Source organism: Prunus avium, chromosome 1, assembly GCF_965620075.1.
Source record: "Prunus avium chromosome 1, drPruAviu1.hap1.1, whole genome shotgun sequence".
NCBI classification, from domain to species: Eukaryota; Viridiplantae; Streptophyta; class Magnoliopsida; order Rosales; family Rosaceae; genus Prunus; species Prunus avium.
In genome coordinates this window covers 5,251,218-5,273,081 of record NC_142284.1, presented here as the reverse complement: position 1 = coordinate 5,273,081, position 21,864 = coordinate 5,251,218, and the positions used below count along the sequence as shown (strand labels likewise).

Sequence of the window (21,864 nt, the reverse complement as noted above, 5' to 3'; positions counted from 1 at the left end):
GCTTTAAAGAATGGCTTGCCGGCCGAGCACGAACTATACCGTGAGCTGACTATCGCTGTGAGCCAAACCCTAACAGAAGTCTTCGTGACAGCAGAGTGCTACGCACTTTGGGATGACGACCGTATCGTCGCGAAGAAAGCAAGTAAGCAAGCCGATCAACCAGCTAGGCAAGCAAGCCAAAAGAACAACAAGTTCAACAACAAGAACGAGGCCAATCGCAGATCGCAGCCCCAATGAAGAGCCCTGGCAACTGAGGGCTTCACTAAGTTCACTATCTCGATTCACCATATTCTAGCCCAACTGAAGGACAAGCCTTGGGTAAAGAGACCCCCGCCTCAAAGAGGGGACCCTGCTAAGAGGGATACTAGTAAATACTGCACATTCCACGGAAGGCACAGTCATTACACGAATGACTGCTTTGCCTGAAAAATGCACCTCGAAGAGCTGGTAAGATATGGTTATTGCACGAAATTCATTGCAAAAAAAGCTATCCATCAAATCGAGGATTGTGACGCAACTGCCAAGGAACCTCTACAAAAAGTCATATGGATAAATACGATCCTAGCCTAGTCGCAGGAGTTTGAGCTAACCACCAGGGAGAGAAAGAGAAAGATCAAGTAGGCGACTTTTGTCTCTCAAGTCACAACCAAAGACCCAGCCATTGAGGACGATCCTATCATCGGCTTCCAGAAGAAGGATTTGATCGGGCTGGATCTGCCACATAATGAAGCCCTCGTCATCTGCACCTAGATTAAACAAGTTGTGGTTTAGCGAGTTCACATGGACGAGGGCAGCACGGCCAACATCCTACAACTGTCAGTTGTCCAGCATATGGGACTAGAGCCCAAGATCTACAAGCTTGCCAAATCGTTCACCGGCTTCAACGAGGCAACATCGATCATTATGGGTACAATAGACTTTGACATATACTCACCACTGGTGGTCTACTCCCAGACCCACAAAGAAATCCTATGCTGACCATGGATCAGCAAGATTGATCTCGTCACGTTCGCTACGCACCAGAAGATTCGCTACCTCATCCCTTAGGGCGGAATCAGGCAAATTAACAGTGATCAGGAAATGGCAAGGAAATGCTCAGCCCAAGGGCTAAAGAAAAGCAAACAACAGGCAGATCATCTGGGTCCAGGCCATATAGTTTCCATCTTTAACCATCTTCGGTAAGGGGCAGATCACCGGCCTCCTTCCGATGCTCACACAGCAACCAGCGCCACTTACGAAACTTGGCAGGAATGTTCATGGCCTGATAAAACTTAGGCATGTTCGGATCAAGATTGAGCTTCTTGTTGATGTCATTTTCTGCAAATGAAAGACAGAAGTCGGTTAGTCACGTTCTGAAAAATTCAAACAAAGCTGAAGCAGATCAATGAAGTACAACATACCATCGCAATAGGTGAGAGAAAATAGCAAACCATCGTTGACCTCACCTTCCCACCTGCCGCTCACCTCCAACACGTTAGCATGCCGCACGTGATCCTTTTAACTTAGACTGTCTAACAACTTGGCGTTGCACACGCGAACTTGAGAATATTTCTCGTAGCGTCTCACTTCGAAGAAGTATAGGAATTCCCTCACTGCCAAATCTAGCTTGAAAAAGCAGCTCAGATTTTCGAAGCAGATGATTGCCCGATAAACATTCGAAGTACATTGGCTTGGAGCACACTCCATGGCAAAGAACACCACCTTGAAGAACTTCAACAACGGAAACATGAAACCTAATGAGAAATAGAAGGGACAGAACGAGATACTTCTAAGGCCCGGATAGGATCCACGCGATGCACATCGTCAGTCAGGAGGTCCACCAACTTGACATGCACGTCCTTCGGAATGACAAAGTCGAAAGTGGCACGCCATGTTTGAAATTGGGCCTCGGTGGTGACATGGTGCATATATGCCACAAATCTCTCTGTGTACACTTTCGAGCCACCCCACAGATACAAGGGCCCTTGTGAGCTCGGTGATTGGGTTCTCTTATTGAAAGACATGGTCGTTGAACAGTTACAAAACCAAGGAGAAAAGTGCAAGTCAAAACCCTAGTTCATAAAAAAAACAAAACAACAACAGCATTAAAATAAAATAAAAAAAAGGGAAATTAAAGTTGTTTGGACCGAACCAGCCCAGCCTAGCCCACACAGCCCTAGCTCACGGCTCAAAGTAGGAAAGGCCTAGTGCGCCTCTAGCCCATGCACGCCAAAAACAAAACAACAGCAAAAAAAAAAAGGGAAATTAAAGTTGTTTGGACTGGACCAGCCCGGCCCACACAGCCCTAGTGCACAGCCTAAAGTAGGAAAGGCCTAATGCGCCTTTAGCCCATGCACGCCAAGCCCCTGCAGTGCTGCATTCCAACCCAAGCCCGTGCCTTGCTTGTTCTAGCCTTGCGGCCCATGTCACGCTCCCGCAGTGCACAAGGCCCACTCCACCTGCTCCTCTAACCCTGCTCGCCTCCAAGCCCAAAGGACCAAACAAGGCGCGGCCCAAACCGCAAAGGTGCAGCCCATGTAGCTCTGGTCCACCCCTGTGCTCCCACTTCAGTGGGAGCCATCGCGCACAGCCAAGCTCCACTATTGCCGCCACCCATTGCCAACCGTCGGCACCACGTGACCACCAAATTACGGCAACCAACCAGTCCTCTATCTGGCCCTCCTCACCATGCAGCCAAAAATCAGAAATGAAGGGAAAAAATAAAACTCAAATGACCATGGGGTACATAACAACTCTTCTCCTTGACAAGCAGTACAATCCTCCAAGATCTCTCTCACTGACAAAAAATAGAGGAAGCGAGTTTGGAATTTGAAAAGAAGTGAAGAGGAGTCATGTATTTATAGCAATTAAGGTTCCTGACCAACAAGGAGTCCCAAGCCCATTTCAATTGGGAACCCAATTTCAGAAAAATTAGTAAGTCAAAAGCCTCCTCCAATCAGCAACCCAAGTCACAGAAGGAAAGCCCAGATGCAATGGGACAACCCAACAATTAATTCGCACCTCCTCCATGCCACCATGCACCATGCAAAAGATAGGGGCATTTGTGAAAGCAAATATTTGAAGATCCCATGTCAAATAATTAATCCCATCAATTTAGGGATTATTTGATTAAATTGGGGATTCATGCCATGATTGGGGATTTGATTAGAATCAAATCCCTAATTGATTCAATCTCTCCAAATTAGGGAAAAATAATTTCTTTCCATGTGAGGGATCATTCTTCCGAAACCCTAGTCACCAAGGTCCTTATAAATATGTGGTCACGCACAAGGCATGAGGTACGTCTAAAAATCCTGCGAAAATTCTCTCTCACCCTCCTTGCTGCCGCCACTCTCTCCCTCTCTCTCACAAGGCTTCGGCCTTTGGCCAACACTCCACGGGTGTGGTCTTTTCGTCTTTTCACTCCATGTTATTTTGCAAGGAAAAAGAGGAACGAAGAGGAAGAAGGGATCACAAGACGAATATTCTCTAGGGAGGAAAATCACTCTCACAATATGTATAGAACTAAGATCCCTAAGGATCTTAGATGTAATGATTTTCCGTAATTTTTTTTTTTTAAAAAGCCAACAGTATTTCTTATAAACTTCAAACGGTGTCTCGTCTATTTGCTAATCCAATCCGAATCCCATTTAAACCAGATGAAGTTATATCGAACTATATATTGCATGGATTTTGCGTCGAGATTAAGCAAAGACATTGACATTGGTGTAACAAACTTTATATAAAAAACAAAAACAAAAATAAAAAACCGTTTCTATTTTCAGCCAGAAGAACTCTTCTTCCCATAAAAAAAATTGCAGGCTCTTCTTCCAATAAACAAATTTCACGGTTCCTCTCTTCCCATAAAAAAAAAATTTGCACGCTTCCTAAGCTACCTGTTTTTAAATTTAATTTTTTATCGGTTACTTTGGTTCATTGGTTGTATTTGTTTCTTTATTGGTTATGTTTGGTGTGTTTATTTTGTTTATTGGTTGTCTGTTTCACTTTCAAATAAGCATATACAAGAGACCCACTTCCTCTCCCCCTCGTTACCCCAAAACCACATCTCCCTCATCCACTCCACATATTCACCCTACCTTCCCACTTCCTTCTCTTTACCCGTTGATGAAATTGAACAATTCTTTTTTAATTTCTCAAATCTAAAAAGTGTTCAACTCTTCATGATTTGGAAACCAAAGGGTCTGTAGAGGTTTTGACCCCAAAAACAAGGTCTATAGAGGTAGCGAAAGACACAAATATGCGACAGACAAGAAAAAAATTTCTCACCACCCCAATATGCGAGAGATAGTGGTAGAGAGAAAGAGAGAGATAGAGATTTGGCAGCGTGTTTGCTGCCACAAGTAACTGGTGCAAAAATTAAATGAACAAAAAAGGGCAGGTGCAGTAACAAAAAAGTGGAAAACTAAGGATTTTTGACTCTTTAGTTTCTGCCAAGGGTAAATTTGGAAATATATAATGTTTTTTTTCATAATTAAAGGTTGTTAGCATTTTCCACGAAGTTATTCTATTTAAGCAAAAAAAAAGGCATGAGTGTTGAACAAAAAAAAATCACATGGGTTGTGTTTGTCTAAGCCCATGTCCAGCAACCCTTATCTAATATAGATGATAAGTGTTTGAAAGAAAAAAAAAAAAAAAAAAAAAAAGGCAATTAAATCCAATTATCCCATGTGCTTTTCAAATTTCAAAGCCAAAGATTAGTGGGGTTGATCCCACGTGCAAGTGCCCTCATTTCCTTTGTAGCTTGGTAATCTAGCTGAAAGAAAGGAGTTCAGAACAAATGGGAGTTTGACCAGCCAATCTCAAGAGAGGTTGGCGGTTTCGATATTTGTGGGGCTCAATTGATCTTCAAGGGAAAAAAATTGAAAGTCCTCTAATTGGTTCTAATCCAAACTAAGCCTATAAAAGGCAATGAAAAGAATACAAAGGGGGCAGCCGACAGGCTATAGAGAGAGGGAGGCTTCAAGAAAAACATGTTTGCAAGGCCATGAAGGCAGAAAAGAACGGCCGAAAGGCTGGAGGAAAAAAGACAGAAGCAATCCAAGATGCATCTGCAACAAAGCTTCTCTCTTGAGGTCCTCCATGTTGGGTGACAACCCTTTAATCAATCAAATGGATGGCAATCCATGTGGCGTGGCAACCCTTGAATCAAAATTTCTCGGATGTTCAATCCATCATTGGGTTTAAACCCTGAAATCAAAGCATTGGGTTTGTACACCACGGAAAAAAAAGTTTGGGTATTTCACCCTGAAAACAAATTTGGGTTTTGCTCCCTAGAAATAAAGCCAGGGTGTTTCGCCCTCAATCAAGGCTTTGGGTTTTTTACACCCCAAAAAATCTTGGATATAAAATCCATCATGGGTGTGCAACCCTCAATCAAATACTTTGAATGATATATCCACTTTGGGCATAAAACTCATTTCCGTATGTTTTGCATGTTCTTAAGCTCAAAGCAAATCTATTATCCGTCCATCAACTGTGTAAAGACAATAATTGTTTTATAACATTTGACGTCTCTGGTTTTTATATACAAGACAAGATAACCAAGGCAATTCTTCTTCAAGGCAGGAGTAATCACAGTTTATATCCTATTCCTCTTGCTGCTTCTCAAAGATCTCGAGGTGTTTCTTCTATTTCTTCAGCTCCAGTTGCATATCTTGGACAACATGTCAACGTCTCTATCTGGCATCAAAGGTTAGGGCATCCAACAAATACCGTTGTGCAAAGAATGCTTCAAGATTCTGCTTTATCTATTTCTGCTGATACTTCTCAAGCACTATGTACTGCTTGTTTACATAAAATTCACAAGCTTTCTTTTCCTAAGGATCATGTTAAGTCTAGTGTTCCTTTTCAGCGGATACACAGTGATGTATGGGGTCCTTCCCGACATAAATCTATAGATGGTTTTAGATACTATGTCAGTTTCATTGATGAGTGTACTGGTTACTTGTGGCTTTATCCACTGTTTAATAAATCTGGAGTGTTTGACGAATTTCTCAAGTTCTATGCTCTAGTCACTAATCAGTTTAAGGCTCCTATTCAGTATTTTCAAAGTGATGGGGGCGGTGAGTTCATTAGACTATAGGCAATTTTCTTCTTTTTTGGATTCAAAAGGGATAATTCATCAGTTCTCTTGTCCATACACCCCTCAGCAAAATGGTTTGGCAGAGAGGAAGAATCACCATATTATCGAAATTGCTCTTACTTTACTAGTTGCTGCTGCTCTTCCTGATAAGTTCTGGTTTCATTTAGTTGCTCATGCTGCTTATCTCATCAATCTTATGCCTAGTTCAGTTTTAAGATATCAGTCTCCTTTTCAAAGCTTGTATGGCAAGGCTCCTGATATTAAATCTTTTAGGATTTTTGGTACTGCAGTTTACCCATATCTCAGACCTTATAATGAACATAAGCTTCAGCCAAGAACAGCTCAATGTGTTTTTATGGGATATTCTCAAGGTTATAAAGGGGTCATTTGTTCAATAGATCCACCGTAAGGTTTATTGTTTCTAGACATGTCATTCATGATGAAACTGTTTTTCCTTTTAAGTCTCATTCCATCTCAGTAGATTCAATTCCAGTTTCATGCTCTTCCAAGACTCAGCCTTTACCAATTTGTGTTTCACTTCCTCCATGTATACAAGTCTTAAATCCTAGTGATATATCTGGTTCTATATCTCCTCAACATGTTTCTTCACAAAATCATAGTTCACAGAGTGTTTCTATTTCATCTTTAGAATCTACTGAGAATCCTGCCTTGTCTTCCAGTGATTCAGTCTTATCTGTGATTAATGATCAGCAACTCCAAGCTCTCTTGCCTGCCTCCCCTTCTATCTCTAGTTCTGTGTCTCCTTCTTTTAACACTCATGCTATGCAGACTAGATCAAAGGCAAGTATCGTTAAGTCTAAATAGTTTGAAGATTATCAGTGCTATCATACCACTCTTACTGTTCTACATGATGCTGCTGAACCAGCCACTTATAAGGTTGCTTCTCAATCTGTTCATTGGATTCAAGCTATGAAGGTCGATGGGTATATCAAATTAAGAAAAACTCAGATGGTACTTTGGCTAGATATAAGGCAAGATTAGTTGCCCAAGGCTTCAGCCAAGCTCCTAGACTGGATTTCAGTGAAACTTTTAGCCTGTGGTCAGACACACCACAGTAAGGTTGATATTAAATATTGCAGCAATGAATCGATGGTCACTCCGTCAACTTGATGTTAAGAACGCATTTTTACATGGTGATCTTGAGGAAGAAGTCTATATGTGTCAGCCACAAGGTTTTGAGGATCCAAAACATCTCAATTATGTTTGCAAGTTACGAAAATCTCTTTATGGTCTTAAGCAAGCTCCAAGGGCTTGGAATGCCAAATTCACAGGTTATCTTCCAGCCATTGGTTTTGAATCATCTCACTTTGACCCTAGCTTATTTGTGACGCATCTAGGTTCAGATATTGTGATCCTTCTCTTATACGTGGATGATATAATATTGACTGGTTCAAAGGTAGCTTTGGTGCAAAAAGTTGTTGATGAATTAAGCTTAGCTTTTGATATGAAAGATATGGGGAAGTTGAAATATTTCTTTGGATTACAGATTTCTTATAATACAGCTGGAGATATCTTTGTTAACCAGGCTAAATATGCCAAAGATTTGCTTGCTAAGGCTGGTCTGAGTTCATGCCGACCTTGTACTACCCCTTGTAAACCACATGGTCAACTGTTATAGACTAAACGTGATGCTTTGACTGATCCTACAATCTACAGAAGCATTGTTGGTGCATTACAATATTTAACATTTACCAGACCTGAAATCTCTTATGCTGTTAACACAGTATGTCAGTTCATGACAACTCCTTCAGAGTTACATTTTCAGTTAGTTAAGAGGATTTTGCGCTATCTTCAAGGTACCTTGGATCATGGACTTACCATTACTAGTGGTGCTTGGGAACTTAATGCTTACAGTGATGCGGATTGGGCAGCATATATAAGTACTAGACGATCTATCACTGGTTTTGTGGTTTTCTTAGCTCATAATCCTATATCTTGGCAATCTAAGAAACAGAACTCAGTCTCACGGAGTTCAACCGAAGCAGAATACAGAGCATTGGCTCATACAGCAGTAGATTTGGCCTGGATTCGACAAGTTTTGCTTGATTTGAAAGTGTTTTCTACCTTAGCCTCCTACTATACATTGTGACAACCTTTCTGCTCTAGCATTGAGTTCTAATCCTGTGTTTCACTCACGGATCAAACATCTTGATATAGACTTTCACTTTGTTAGAGAAAGAGTACAAAGAAGAGATCTCTCCATGTAGTATATTCCAACAGATGAACAGGTTGCAGACATATTTACAAAAGGGTTACATAGTCCAATCTTCACAAAGCATTGTGGTAATTTGCGGCTTGGGAACCCAGCTGGATTTGAGGGGGAATGATAGATGAACACCTCAGCTCAAGTTAGTTTAGTATTGTTAGAATACCCACGTGCTATTCACGTGTTAGTGTTGGCATCTGTTAAGCATGGCTGTTAATTAAGCCTTCAGTCCTTACAATTGTATATCAGGTAAACTTTGCATTGTAATATTCATTCAGTGAAAAAGATACAGAAAATCTCAATGTATTCTCTCTATTTTTCAGTCTTCTTCTTCCTTTGTTTTCCAAATACCTCTTCTGTTATCACAATGTCGTCACGAGACCTAGAGCAAAATTGTTTTGAGACTATCAAGCGTTTATGAGAGAGAGAGAGAGAGAGAGAGAGAGAGAGAGAGAGAGAGAGAGTATCTTCTTCATGTGAAATGCAGAAACAACGGTGGCTGTGGCAGATTATTCTGACCACAAAATAACAACGGAATAGTTTTTACATGCAAATTTGTGTACATATCTGTGCATAAGATTTTGGAGAAGGCTGGCTAGCTAGCTGCTATATATCTTTCTTTTTCCTTTATCTTTTGGTTTAATACATAAAAGACATCTATAACTTGTGGAAAATAAAGTAATATTGCAAATTGGTAACATTGTCTATAATTACGAGTGAGAGATTTTATGCTAAATATGAGTGGATGGGTTGGATTATAGAGGCATTGTGTGCCTGTTGAGTGTTGCAGAAGTTTTCTGTACATAGCCTTAGATGCTCCGTATCAGCTTAAATTAAAGAAAATGAAACTAATAGGTAAAGAATAGAGCAAGAAAAGGAAGAAGAAGAAGAAGGATTTCCCATCAAAATGGAAGAGAAAATCACAGGGAGAATCTGAGTTTCTTAATTTGTATCAAGTTCCTGAGTGTCTTTGCATATATTTGACTCAAGTTGATTACTGATCATAATCTCACTCCTGTTTAAAGGCAATTAGAGTTCAGGTCCTAAATTGGATTGGTTTTTGAATTGTAACTTTATGTGCGTTTCTAAATCTAACTTACCAACTAACTTTTGATTTAGTGATATTTATCTCCATTTTGTTGAAGTAAATTTCAGGTTTGGATGCGATGACGAGTTAAATACCTAAGAACTCCTACTGATTAAAATTGATGCCATCCTATGAACCCAACCCTTCTGTAATGGTGGGATTATTTTCTCTCATCGCATTTTAGGTTTTGTAATTAGTTTTAGAGGTTCATTGATTTTGGTTTTTGCTTAATGGTGGAATTAATATAGTCAAAGTAGGTTTCCCCATTAGCATCATTCTTTCATAGCAGTTTCGTTCGTTCAAGATGGTTGGATTAATTTGGTAGTTGGTCAAGGTAGCTTTAAATATGGAAAGCTGCACGTGTTGTCAATCCAGAGGAGCAAAATCCAAGTGTCTCTACATAGGATAGATCAGTTGGGCCATGCCATGCCAGCAGCCGACTTCAATACAAATATATTATGGGAATGTGCGTGTGCTTATTGCTCTGCTTTCTACTTCTTTGACCAAATACGTCCGTTACTTTCAGAGTTTCAGCCCCAACTTCCTCATTTCGGCAAAACATGCAGTAACACAACAAAGGAAATTAAAAGGAATTCATTGGTTAAAATGTGAGCATTCAACTCAAATTAATTGACAATTAAATTATCGATCAGTTTGGTTTTCGGTATTGGTAGGGTTTTTCAAAAACCAAAAGTTCTGTTGTTTGTCTAAAATGCACAAGTGTCTAGATTGTGCAAAGAAAAGAAAGGAGGTTTGATAAATTACTCAAATGGTCTCCAAATTTATACGCGATTTACATTTTGGGGTCTCAATTAAATTATTCGTTTAAATGGTCCATCAACTCTATATTATTTGCTCCAATGGTCCTACCGTTACATTCTGTCAATATTTCCGTTAAATATGAGAGCAAATTGGTCATTATTTACCCTAAAATTTGGTTAAATTTAACAGAAAATTAGACGGTAGGACCAATGGAGCAATTAATATAGAGTTGATGGACAATTTGAACGAATAATTTAATTGATGCCTCAAAATGTAAATCACGTATAAATTTGGGAACCATTTGAGTAATTTACCCTAATAACATTTTAGGAAGTCGGTTGAGTTGGTAAGTTGTACAATGGGTCGGGTTGGCCGAATTCAGCCCCACCTGACCCGATTGGCAAAGTGAATGAGTACGTGGTTGGTAGGTAGGTCGGTTCACGTTACAGCACAAGTGCAAAGCATGAAGCAGGCCACGTGGCAAGAGCATGAGTATTTTGTATTTTCTTCCATACTAAGCAAGCAAATCATCTTTGTAATAAGTCAGCTCACGGCAGAGACTAGAGAGCACGTGGAAGAATGCAAAGGTTGTTTTGTTGTCTTTTTAAACTTGTCAAGATTTACAAATTTGTCTTTTCTTTTAAGTTATTGAATATGTCTTTTCCTCGTGTTCTGTCAACATGCATGCAATAAGAAAAGTTTACTTATTTTCCCTTTTTTTTATATATTTTTTTTAAGGAATTCCTCAAATAATTTATAGTTCATAGGACGCAGCCTCAAGTTATACTCATAACACAAATTTGAAATTTATAGAGATCTCTCAAATAATTATTTGAGATACATTCTTGTAGGGCCATTTCATATTGTATTTTAGCGATTTCAAACTGTCTATTTTGATGTATTTCTTCAAAGATCATCTTTGCAAACACTTGAATATTAATCCATTCAACCACAAATTAATGGTTGTTATTTTACTATTTTTGTGAAACAAAGTGCTCGTCAATTTTGTTCGTCACAACTATAATTCTTCCAATTTGTATAACTTGTTGCATGAATGATATGTAAATAAAGACTTGAAAAATAGATGGTTTGGATCGTTAAAATAATATAGACACCAAAAAGTGTTCTTCAAATAAAATTATTGAACGATACCTCTCGGAAAGTTGAAATTTTCTCCTCTCTATTTGCTTTGTGTAGCTTCATTTATGAAACTCCAAACTTTGAACCAAGCCATTAAAAGCCTTAACACATAAGAATGTAAAAAGAAAAACTTCTAAATTGGAGTTATGCGAATCAATTTTACCACCATTTCTTAAGTCTTACAAATAGTAGCGGTAAGGAAGTTTGTGCGAATTCAAAATTTTTTTTGGGTATCATTCTTCTTCACCATGATATCCAAGCTTGTTAAAAGGTAACCCAACTTAGCATTTAAAAAAAAAAAAAAAGATGAAAAACCAATGAAAAATTGGGACTTTTCACCTAATATGTAGGATTTTCTTAGTTTGTATGTTTCTTGCTTGCTGGGCGTGTTTTGCCTAGAGCTTTCTTTGTTTTCAGTCTGGCTGTGTTTCCCTTTTGCTCTCTAGCGTTTGGAATGGAATTGTCTTCGACAAAAAAGAAAATAGTACTACAGCAAACAAAAATCTTCATAATTATTGTACAATTCTTCGAGTCTCATTAGAAGATCAAGAGATAAGACTTCGAGCGGTTAAAGCAAAAAAAAATTGAGAGATAGAGGGAAAGAAACAGAGGAGCAAGAAGGTTTTTGGGTCTGATGAAAGAGAGAGTTGGCAGATAACAGGAAAGAGGACATTGGTCTATTTTTTAAGTCTTCATTTATAGATCATTCTTATAAGAAATCAATATATATGCTGGGGCCCACTAAATTTTCTTTTATAACAATCTAAATCGTCTATTTTCCAAGTCTTCATTTATAGATCATCCTTACAAGAAATTAGACAAATTAGGCACCACTAAAACGTCTAGTTGTGGCCAACAAAATCAATGAACACGGTGCATCAAGAAAATATTAAAATAAAACACATTTGATTAAGTTGTCAAATGGATTCAGATTCAAGTAAAGTATGCAAAGATAATCTTTAAATGAATATACTTGAAAATAGACGGTTCATGTCATTAAAATATAATATGAGTCGGCCCTATAATGGTGTCCCTCAAATAAGCTTATATGAGAGATCCCTCAACTGAAGCTCTCTATATGCAAACTGAATTTTTTTAACAATAATAAAAGCAAAAGATGTATTATACAAGGAAAACAGTTTTGATATAGAATGTATTGGCAAATTCATATTGTATAATAAAGAAGAGTAATAGTTCATAAAGGGATAGCAACAAGAAACTCTTAGTGACCATTTCTGTCACCACCCGGGGGTCGGTGGAAACCCTGCGCCTGATGCATGAGAAAATAAAATAAAAAGAAGTCGAAATAGGGTTTAAAAATTAACTTTTGTTGGGAAAGCTCCCGCGGCGAAAGGGATTAGTCATTGCTGTCGGCGGTGAATACCCTTGGGTCTCACCTAAAAAAAAAATTAACTTTTGTTATAAAAATGCTCTATCACTCACATCTAATTCAGCCTCAACTAGTTTAGTCTTTGTTTTACCCACTAATTCATCTGAAAAATAAAACATGGTGAGGGATGAGCAACCATTGCTCAATAGGGATATGAGATCTTACCATAGTAGATTACTGAGTGACATGCAATCACATAACATATAAAAATAATAATGCATGAATGAGCTTCAATTTTACCCAACCCGTTAATCTATATAATAGGGCAAGCAAATCTGCATGTCTCATACCATGCATTTTACCACTGTGATTCCGAATGCCCTAGTATATAAACTAACACCCATCTCAATCATCCCATAATTTCCCTTTTGCTAGTCGTCTTGCCTAAGCCATTGATCTCCAAGCCCAAATCACCCAATCGACAATTATACTGTCGATATCCTATTCTACTGTGCACACGAGCTCACCTGAACTTAGTCCCTATAATGGTCAACTCAACTACACAAAAGATCCTTCTCATTACCCTTTTTTCCATACTTTCTTTATAAACCCAAGAATTCCAGCCATCTCCGATAACATATGAACATGTCAATATTAATAAAATAATATAATGATGATTAACAACACGTAAACACCCAATAACAAAGAATACCAACCAAATTGTAATACCACGCATAATATAATGCTGGTGAACTTTAATTAAATTAATATCCATAAAGGCCCCCAAGAAATCTCCTACCTCGATTCCAAAGTATAGCTCCTAAAACACAAGCAAGCTCTCAATCTCCTCCAATATCATCTTTCCTTGCATCTCTCTATTACCTTGCATTTGCATGCAATGTCTCTAAGTTGTTGTATTGAATTAGTAGTGAAATAGGCTCCTATTTATAGTACAAATAAGAGTTCACTAAAGATGAGATAAGGGGAATGTCGGCATATCAAGTAGGTGGTGTCAATTTTCATGTGAATATGAATGTAATGCTGCCAGCTATAAGAAATTATAGCAGGAGATGTTTCAAGCTCAGCAAATTCAAGATATAAAGATGACAACTCACAAGGTGATAGTGCTTCTAAGTTGACTATAATAAAGTGGACGTGTCTATCATTAATATGATCAAAGTTGATCACTACAATTCTTTAAACTTAGCCACCAAGTATTAACATGCAGGAGGTGCAACGAGGTAAGGCTAACAAAACATATTCGGATATTTATTTAAAGCATAAACTTATTATTGATAATTTTTAAGAAAGTATAACATGTACCAAGACAACTATATATAATTAATTAAATATATATAAATTATAAACTAAATAGATAGCAAAACATTTAATTTCCCAAACATAGAATTTTAAAATACGGGTTTTCACAATTTCATAACCATTCCATTTTTCAGTTCTCAATTTCCAATTTTCATTGTTAAAGGTGGTGAGTCCCATATCATAATTTCAATTTTGACTTACTTTAGTTAAAATGAAATTATGTAGTAGCATTAATTGTGGAACTTAGAAATGATTTTATTTTTCTTGAGGTCAAATTGTGAATTTAAAGTCGTAGTATGAAATGCACGTTAAAAAGAGTGTATCATTTTTTGGTGAATTTTTCAAAATAGAATGATTTTTCGTAAATTTTGGGTCTGGAGGATGTTCAAACTGGGTCAACAGCCGAACGCAACGGGTGAGCAGCCAAGTCCAGTATTGCTCAATTTCCTTAGTTGTGATTTAGACTATGAGGGAAAATGTTCACATTACAACTATGGAATAAAATCTAAAGAGGAAGAGCTAAGACGCGCAAGATTATACATTATATTTTCATTAACAAAAAGAGGTTTTTTTTTTCTCTCTCTTTGGAGAAGAAAAAATTAATTTAAAAAACTTGATTTTAAGAAGAGTTATTTACACTAACACTCCTTCAGGGTTTTGGTGTTTTCACAAAACCCCACGAACACCCTATAAGGTTTCAGTTTGTTTTCACAAAACGTCTTTTTGTTGATTGTTCGTCCAAAAATTGATAATTTCATTGAAAAAAACTTATGCAAATAAAAAATTAACCTCAATTAATATATATGCAATCTAATCTCAAAGACCAACTCTGTCTTTTGAAGAATTTTATTTATTTATAAAATCATAAATCTTTTAATGAAAAATCAATGAAAATGAGTTTTGTGAAATCAAACTGAAACCTAAGAGGATGTTCGTGTAATTTCAAAAATCTTAAGGGATTTAATGAAAAAGCCGAAAACCTTAAAGGGGAGTTAGTGTAAATAACTCTTTTAGGAATAATAATTTCTTTTGGCAGTCACTAGGTATAATAATTTTTCTTCATCATATATTTCACAAATGATGGATTAGATTAGAACAAGAGAAAGCCTCGACCATTGTGATTATTAATTTTTTTTGGTCAATGACCATTGTGATTATTTAATAATTAAGATTTGATTAAGAAACCCACGGCCCCCTTCTTACTCGACCATGCATAATATTCTTTTGACGCAAAATTTCTACCTGTCTCTCAAATGGTTGAAATTCTAAAGCACGCGTCCGTAAAGGAAATCTCCACTTCATATGCGCATTCATTAGAATAATTAATTAATTCTTTGGTCAACCACTAACAGTGCTACGCAGCCGTTGGATGAGCGAAGACTCATCGGACGGTGCAACAAAAGTCCCAAGTCCCAACCCAAAATAAAGCAAAGCAGCACGCAGAAAATGGAAATCGGGTCAACAATTTCACTCACTAAAAAAAAAAGTCAAACCCGGCAAACGAAAAACGAATCGGAGACGAAACGTTAGTCACGTAGCGGGGCCCACCCGCCACCTAGGTTCCTGCTCTATCACGTTTACTTCGTCGTGGTTGTCAAAATTTTTCAAATTCGTGGGACCCCCACCACCAGCCACCACCAGCACATTTCTTTCATTCATGAAACGTAGCGTTTAGTTTGGAATTTGGGTTTATATATTGCGTGGAACGATGAGGAAAGTTCTGAAATTGGTCAAATACTCGTGATGAGGAAAAAGAAAAACAATAAGCGTTTTCCATGTTTGCATTTGCTGTTTAAATTGTAGAGAGTAGACCAACTAGCCTTTGACTCTAAGTTTTGCAACAGAAAAAAAAGTCAATTCACATTATAGTCTCTTCAATTATCAACACCAAACCAAGAAAGTAACTAGTTTCTTCATTGACAAGTTTAAAATAGCCACCGGAGTCTAGTCCAATGTAAAATGCCCTTTATTCGCAGATCAGTGATTTCATGTTCGAACTCCCATAACACTTTGATAGGATGATACAGTGTATATGTGAGAAGGACGCAAATTGTACGCATAATCGCCTAACGTTGCATAGACGATTTTCAATCATTAATCTAGAGGTTCTATGATAGATCCTACACACATGAACATTTTATAGCCAAATATAAAAATGTACAAGTAGAAAGAAAGGTAAAGGCTAAACACATAGGATGGTGGAGTTACTTTTCTTTGGTTTGTTTATTTGCAACTTGCAAACATAAGCATGATGGTTATTGTTTTGTTCTTAATGATTATTGTTTATTGGGTTGAAGACTGCTGGATTCAAATGTGCTTTGGTTGATTATTTAAACATCTACTTGATTTGAGTACATGAACAAGTCAACATAAGCCACTGTGTGAGAGCGCCTTTGGCCCTTGCCCACCTAAAAAAATATACTGCCAGAATAATCTTTTATTCACTGTGAGCAAGAATCTTTACTGATTACTTTTGCACAAAACCCAATTTGGCTTAGACTTTTTCAACCCTAACAAAACCACCCATTTGACATTATGAATAAATCCCTTAACCCCATAATAAATCACATTTATTTTTTATACAAGCGATATTCTACCTTAATTTAATCTAAATTACGAAAAAGAAGGATTCGAATTCGGAACACATCTGCTCTAACCAACTTGACATAAGCAAATAATAAATCACATATTTGACTCTAAATGATTCTGACAAAAACTGCAATTAAAATAAAAGATACGGTAATCTTCAAGAAATTGAGGATTTGATAATTTGATAATCCCAAAAATTGAAAAAGGCAGTCAGTGCGTTTACACGCAGAACCCTCTTTGCCCAACTGTGGGGTCCATCACCAGCTCCTTTAGACCTGAATAGCTCCTATTTTATCTTCATGTCATCATGTGCCATGCAAAATTAAATTTAGAAGAAAAAAATCCAAACCAATCTCCACCGTTGGATCAAACCTTTGACTTTTGTACCTACTTTCCATTTCTTTTATAACCCCCCACTCCCCTCTCTCAATCTCCCCCAATTCCAAACCCATCCTCCTCTCTTTAAGTCTCCCTTGAGTCTCTCTCTCTTTTCAAAGCCTAGCCAGCGTCAATGGCTATTGATCTCGTCGGGTTCTCAAGGATAGACGATCGGACGGCCATGGAAGAAGCAGCCTCCGCCGGCTTGCAGAGCATGGATCACCTGATCCGCGTCCTATCGAATCAAACCCCTTCCCAAACCCAAACCCAAACCCCCCTCGACTGCCGAGAAATCACCGACTTCACAGTCTCCAAGTTCAAGCAGCTCATCTCCGTCTTGAACCGGACCGGTCACGCTCGGTTCCGCCGCGGACCGGCCAATCAATCCTCCACCCCGGTCCAACCGGTCCAACCCAAGCCTCAGACGATTTCGAGTGCTTTTTCTGTCCCTAAGTCCAACAACGACGACTCTCTCACTCTCTCCCCGCCAATCTCCACGACGTCGTCGTTTTTGTCCTCCATCACAATCGGAGACGGAAGCGTTTCGAACGGTAAAGCCATCTCGTCAATTCTCGCGCCACCGGCGCCGGCTTTCTCAGCCGGGAAACCTCCTCTCTCCCAATCTCACCGGAAACGGTGCCACGATAACGACGTCGCAGCTAAAACGTCGTCGTCCGGCCGCTGCCATTGCTCTAAAAGAAGGTACTGATTTTGTGCATTTTTAGCTCAAGATTTTTCTTCATCTTTGAATTTTTTTATATTAAATTAAATTTATTTCAATTATTTGCAGGAAGTCTAAGGTTAAGAGGACGATTAGAGTGCCGGCGATTAGTTCAAAAATCGCCGATATACCTTCGGATGAATTCTCCTGGAGAAAGTACGGTCAAAAGCCAATCAAGGGCTCGCCTTACCCGAGGTATTATTCTACTCTTTTAATCTCAGCCGCACATCGGGTTGAAGGTTTCAAAGTCAAACACAGATCTCAATGTTTTTTTTGGTCCCTTTTATTAATGATATTTTATTTGCTTTTTGGTTTGCAGAGGGTATTACAAGTGTAGTAGCGTGAGAGGGTGTCCAGCGAGGAAACACGTGGAGAGAGCACAAGACGACCCCACTATGCTCGTCGTTACTTACGAAGGCGAGCACCGTCACCCGCACCCTTCCATCACAGCAGGCTCTGTGGGCCTTGTTTTCCAGTCAACCTGAAATCCGGTCCACATGTTGCGTCCATCATGACCGTTGAAAGCGCGCCGTGGCACTGCAAGGGACGTTAGTATGCCCGAGCAGAAAGTCAAAGGGAAAAAATATCCAATGTCAAAATCAAATATACGGTGTAATGGGAATGGGAGGGGTTCGATGTAAATTATGAAAGAAAAGAAGGGTGAAAGTGAAAGTGAAAGAAGGAAATGGAATATAATTTTGTTGGTACTTTTGAATATTAGATATATTGAATTTATTTATTCAATTTAATCAAATCTTTTGATTCGAAATTTATTGTTGGTGGATGGAGAATTAGATTCTTTTGGTTCAAATCCTGGTTGCACGCGCAAAAAGTCAAAAGGAGTGGGGGGTGGGGTGGGTGCGCATTAGAATAATAATCTTCTGTTGTTTAATTTCGATGTCGTTTTATATGAGAAAGTCAATGGAGTTATTCGTGGGTGGGCCCATGCCAGCTAACGCAAGTTTGGTTGTGTTCGTTGACTGTGAGATGTGGGTATTGCTGTTTGTGTTTTGTGGTGTGCAAAAAGTCAATGGGTTGAATGATATTATGAAATGATGGGGTTTTGAGCAGCGAGCAAATTTTGGTTTATGACTTATGACTTGGGACCAACGTTAAGGTAGGTAATGTGATGTTTGCGAATGCGTGGCAGGTCGATACGGTCTGTTGTTTAAATTATAAAAGAAGTTGATTAAGAAGACATGGGCTTAGTCAAGTTGGCTAAAATAGATATGCTCCCTATTCTGCACCCGAGTTTGAATTCCCCTCTCCGTAGTTTAGATGAAATTAAAGTAGGGATTCCGAGCCTCCAATCTTAACCATTTAATTAATTTTATGACTAAAATTCTACCAGCATAATTATATTAAAACCTTATGCATTGGATCAATTGCCCGCATATGTATCTTCCCATTGTCTTCATCACCTGGAAAACTCTCATTTCCGCTGCCTTTGCTTCCGTCGCCCCACCCCACCCCATCCTCTCCTCCCTCATCACCCACTTGCCCTCATCATCTTCCATTATCTCCGAACCACACCCCACGACCCCCTTAGCAGATCTGAACAATGCAAAAATAACCAAACTATATGAACAACTAAATTCTTGAGTGGATTAAATGACATTGGTTTGTGGGTCTCTATTGCGCTGAGAGAGCTAAGTTCGAAATTTTCACATTTTCTATCTAATCCTCATATGCACGCGAAAATGTGGAAATTACTTATTCCACCTAAAGTCAAATTATTTGCATGGCTCTTAATGAGGAAAAGACTCCAAATTAGAAGTCGTATGCACACATTTATGCCTCTTATTCCACCAGATTGTCATGTTTGTATTTCTATTCATGAGACCATTGATCATCTTTTCATCTTTTGTTCCTTTGCGAGAAATATTTGGAGTTGTGTGCTTGATGCCCTTTTGAAGCCTCCACCCTGAGTCTAACCTTCTGTCTTGGCTCAATATGTTATCTTGGGACAATAATCCTCAAGGCCCTAATCATCTATCCTATCTAAAGCTATTATGATTTGCTAGCAAATTTGGGAAGCTCGGACCAATCTTTTATTCAACGATATTCCCCCCATCCAGCTCGATGTCTTCACATTGCTGCTCAAGTGGGATTGGATTACTCGAAGCTTAATCACCCTAGTCCTAAGCCTAAGAATCCAGTCCTTGATATAAAATGGAAGCCTCCTCCCATTGGTTGGATCAAATTGAACTTTGATGGCTCTATTCAAAATGGAAATGCTTCTACTGGCTTTGTCCTAAGAGATAGTGATGATCACGTGGTGCTTGTTGGTGCTAAGTGTTTGGGGGACCAATCAGTTACTGTTGCGGAAGCGATGGCCCTCTGAGATGGCTAGGCCCATGCAATTCACCGGGGTTGGAAAAAAGATTTTGATTTTGAAGGGGACTCTAAGCTCATTGTTGATTGTGTGAGGAGTCTGGTTAGTATAACGTGGACTGTGAAGATGCTAATCCAAGACGTGTGGCACCTGACCTCCTTATTATGTGATTCCTTCAAGATTTCTCATGTGTTTAGAGAAGCCAACTTCTTGGCTGATGCTTTAGCTAGCTTAGGTCATGGGTTAGACCCGTCCTTTCTTTGGGAGGTTGGTCTCCCTTTGTCTGTTGCACCTGCTTTCTTTTTTGATCTCTTTGGGCCTGCGTGTCGTAGAAGGTTTGGGCTGTAATTTCCTTTTTCGCATTAAAAAAAAACTTGAAAACAAACACCTTGCATTCCCTTTAAGATAACCAGTTGACAACTCATGATTGTTTTCTTTTTATTTTTATGCTCTGCCAACACTTGATATTGATACCCGGTTACTAGGCCAAATCCTTTACATTTTATGTACCAAGTATGAATAGAGAAATCTTCAGACTTTATTTAATGTTTCTATTTAATGTTATATGAATAGAGAAATCTTCATATAAACATTTTTTCATTTTCATTTTTGTCATTTACTTTTCAAGTTTATAATTGCAATAAACCGAATAGAGAAATCTTTAGTTTAGGGCAATTATCTGTCATTTACTTTGAGTTTGCATTGGCAATGAACAGAATCGAGAAATCTTCAGTTCCATCATGTCTCTCATTTTCATTTATGTTATTTTTATTTTCTGCTTGTTCTTATCTTTTGCACTAGAAAAATATTGAAGTCCTCTTCATTGAGGCATAGAAAAGAACCTATACTGGGTCAGTTCTCCACCCAATTCACAATCGATTGATTAGAGTCTATATTGGAGTGCATTTTACATTTTTCAATCACTTTATGTTGGAGCTTTAGTTACCAACAGTGGCACGCCTACGCAAACAAACACGAAAACAATCCCGCAGCCAACCCCGGGTCTCCGCAGATGAATTTTCCGGGGTAGAACAAACAACTAGCATGTCCTTTAGTTGGATAACATCTATTTTTTAGGAGTACAAGAAAAATAGATACTTTAGAATATATCTTTTTGCTGGATCAAAGATACTTGAATTCACTGAGGAAAAGATGAAAGAGTAGGAAGCATATAAGTCAAGCAGGTAACGTACGTAATTACAAACTTCACATTTAGAAATCCATAGAACTACAAAAACCCTCTAAACCAAAACTTACATTGAAAATGCAGAACCATAACAAGTAGTAAAAGTAAAAGAGACAAACATCATTTTGGAAGATGAGGCCGGTAGTACATGAAAAAGAAAGATCTCAACGAGGAGGGGATCCAGAGGGGACTGTATATTCTCAAAAAGGGGCCGCTAGTACATGAAAAATGTTAGTGTGTCATTATATTGGGATATAATTGATGGATAATTAGTATCTGAAGATGGACTGGAGCAACTACTATTGACTTTTGATGAAGTTATTTTCCGGAGTTCATCTTGGTTATAGCTCAAAGAACATAACAAATTAACATAATCTTGTATTGCTGCATCATAAATCAAACCAGGATCCAATGCTTTATTTGGATTGATGTGACCCACTCCCATGTCAAAAGGTGACGCATTTACATGATCATCCCCATGCCTATACGCTCGGATTGGATTACAAGTGTTATCCAATGTGTCTGCAGAGCCGATTTAATACCAGTAACGCTCCAACATGGATGTGCGTTTTTTAAAAGCGCTGCTACTCCAGCAACACGGGGGCACGCAAATGATGTGCCAGAAACAATTGTATAATCACTCTTCAAGCGTAGGTATGGATCTTTAATTTCTGGATTTGAAGCTGCTAGAACTAGTGATCCTGGCA

The 21,864-nt window shown here is 38.5% G+C and overlaps 1 protein-coding gene across 1 annotated transcript; it reads left to right on the top strand.

The window, feature by feature from the left end:
* The first annotated feature begins 16,965 nt into the window (after window positions 1-16,965).
* LOC110758321 (putative WRKY transcription factor 11) lies at window positions 16,966-18,356 on the top strand. The gene is made up of 3 exons (XM_021960149.2): window positions 16,966-17,617; window positions 17,706-17,831; window positions 17,956-18,356. The coding sequence occupies exons 1-3, from the start codon at window positions 17,049-17,051 to the stop codon at window positions 18,119-18,121; spliced, it is 861 nt and encodes a 286-aa protein (XP_021815841.1). The 5' UTR covers window positions 16,966-17,048; the 3' UTR covers window positions 18,122-18,356.
* Window positions 18,357-21,864: the final 3,508 nt, after the last annotated feature.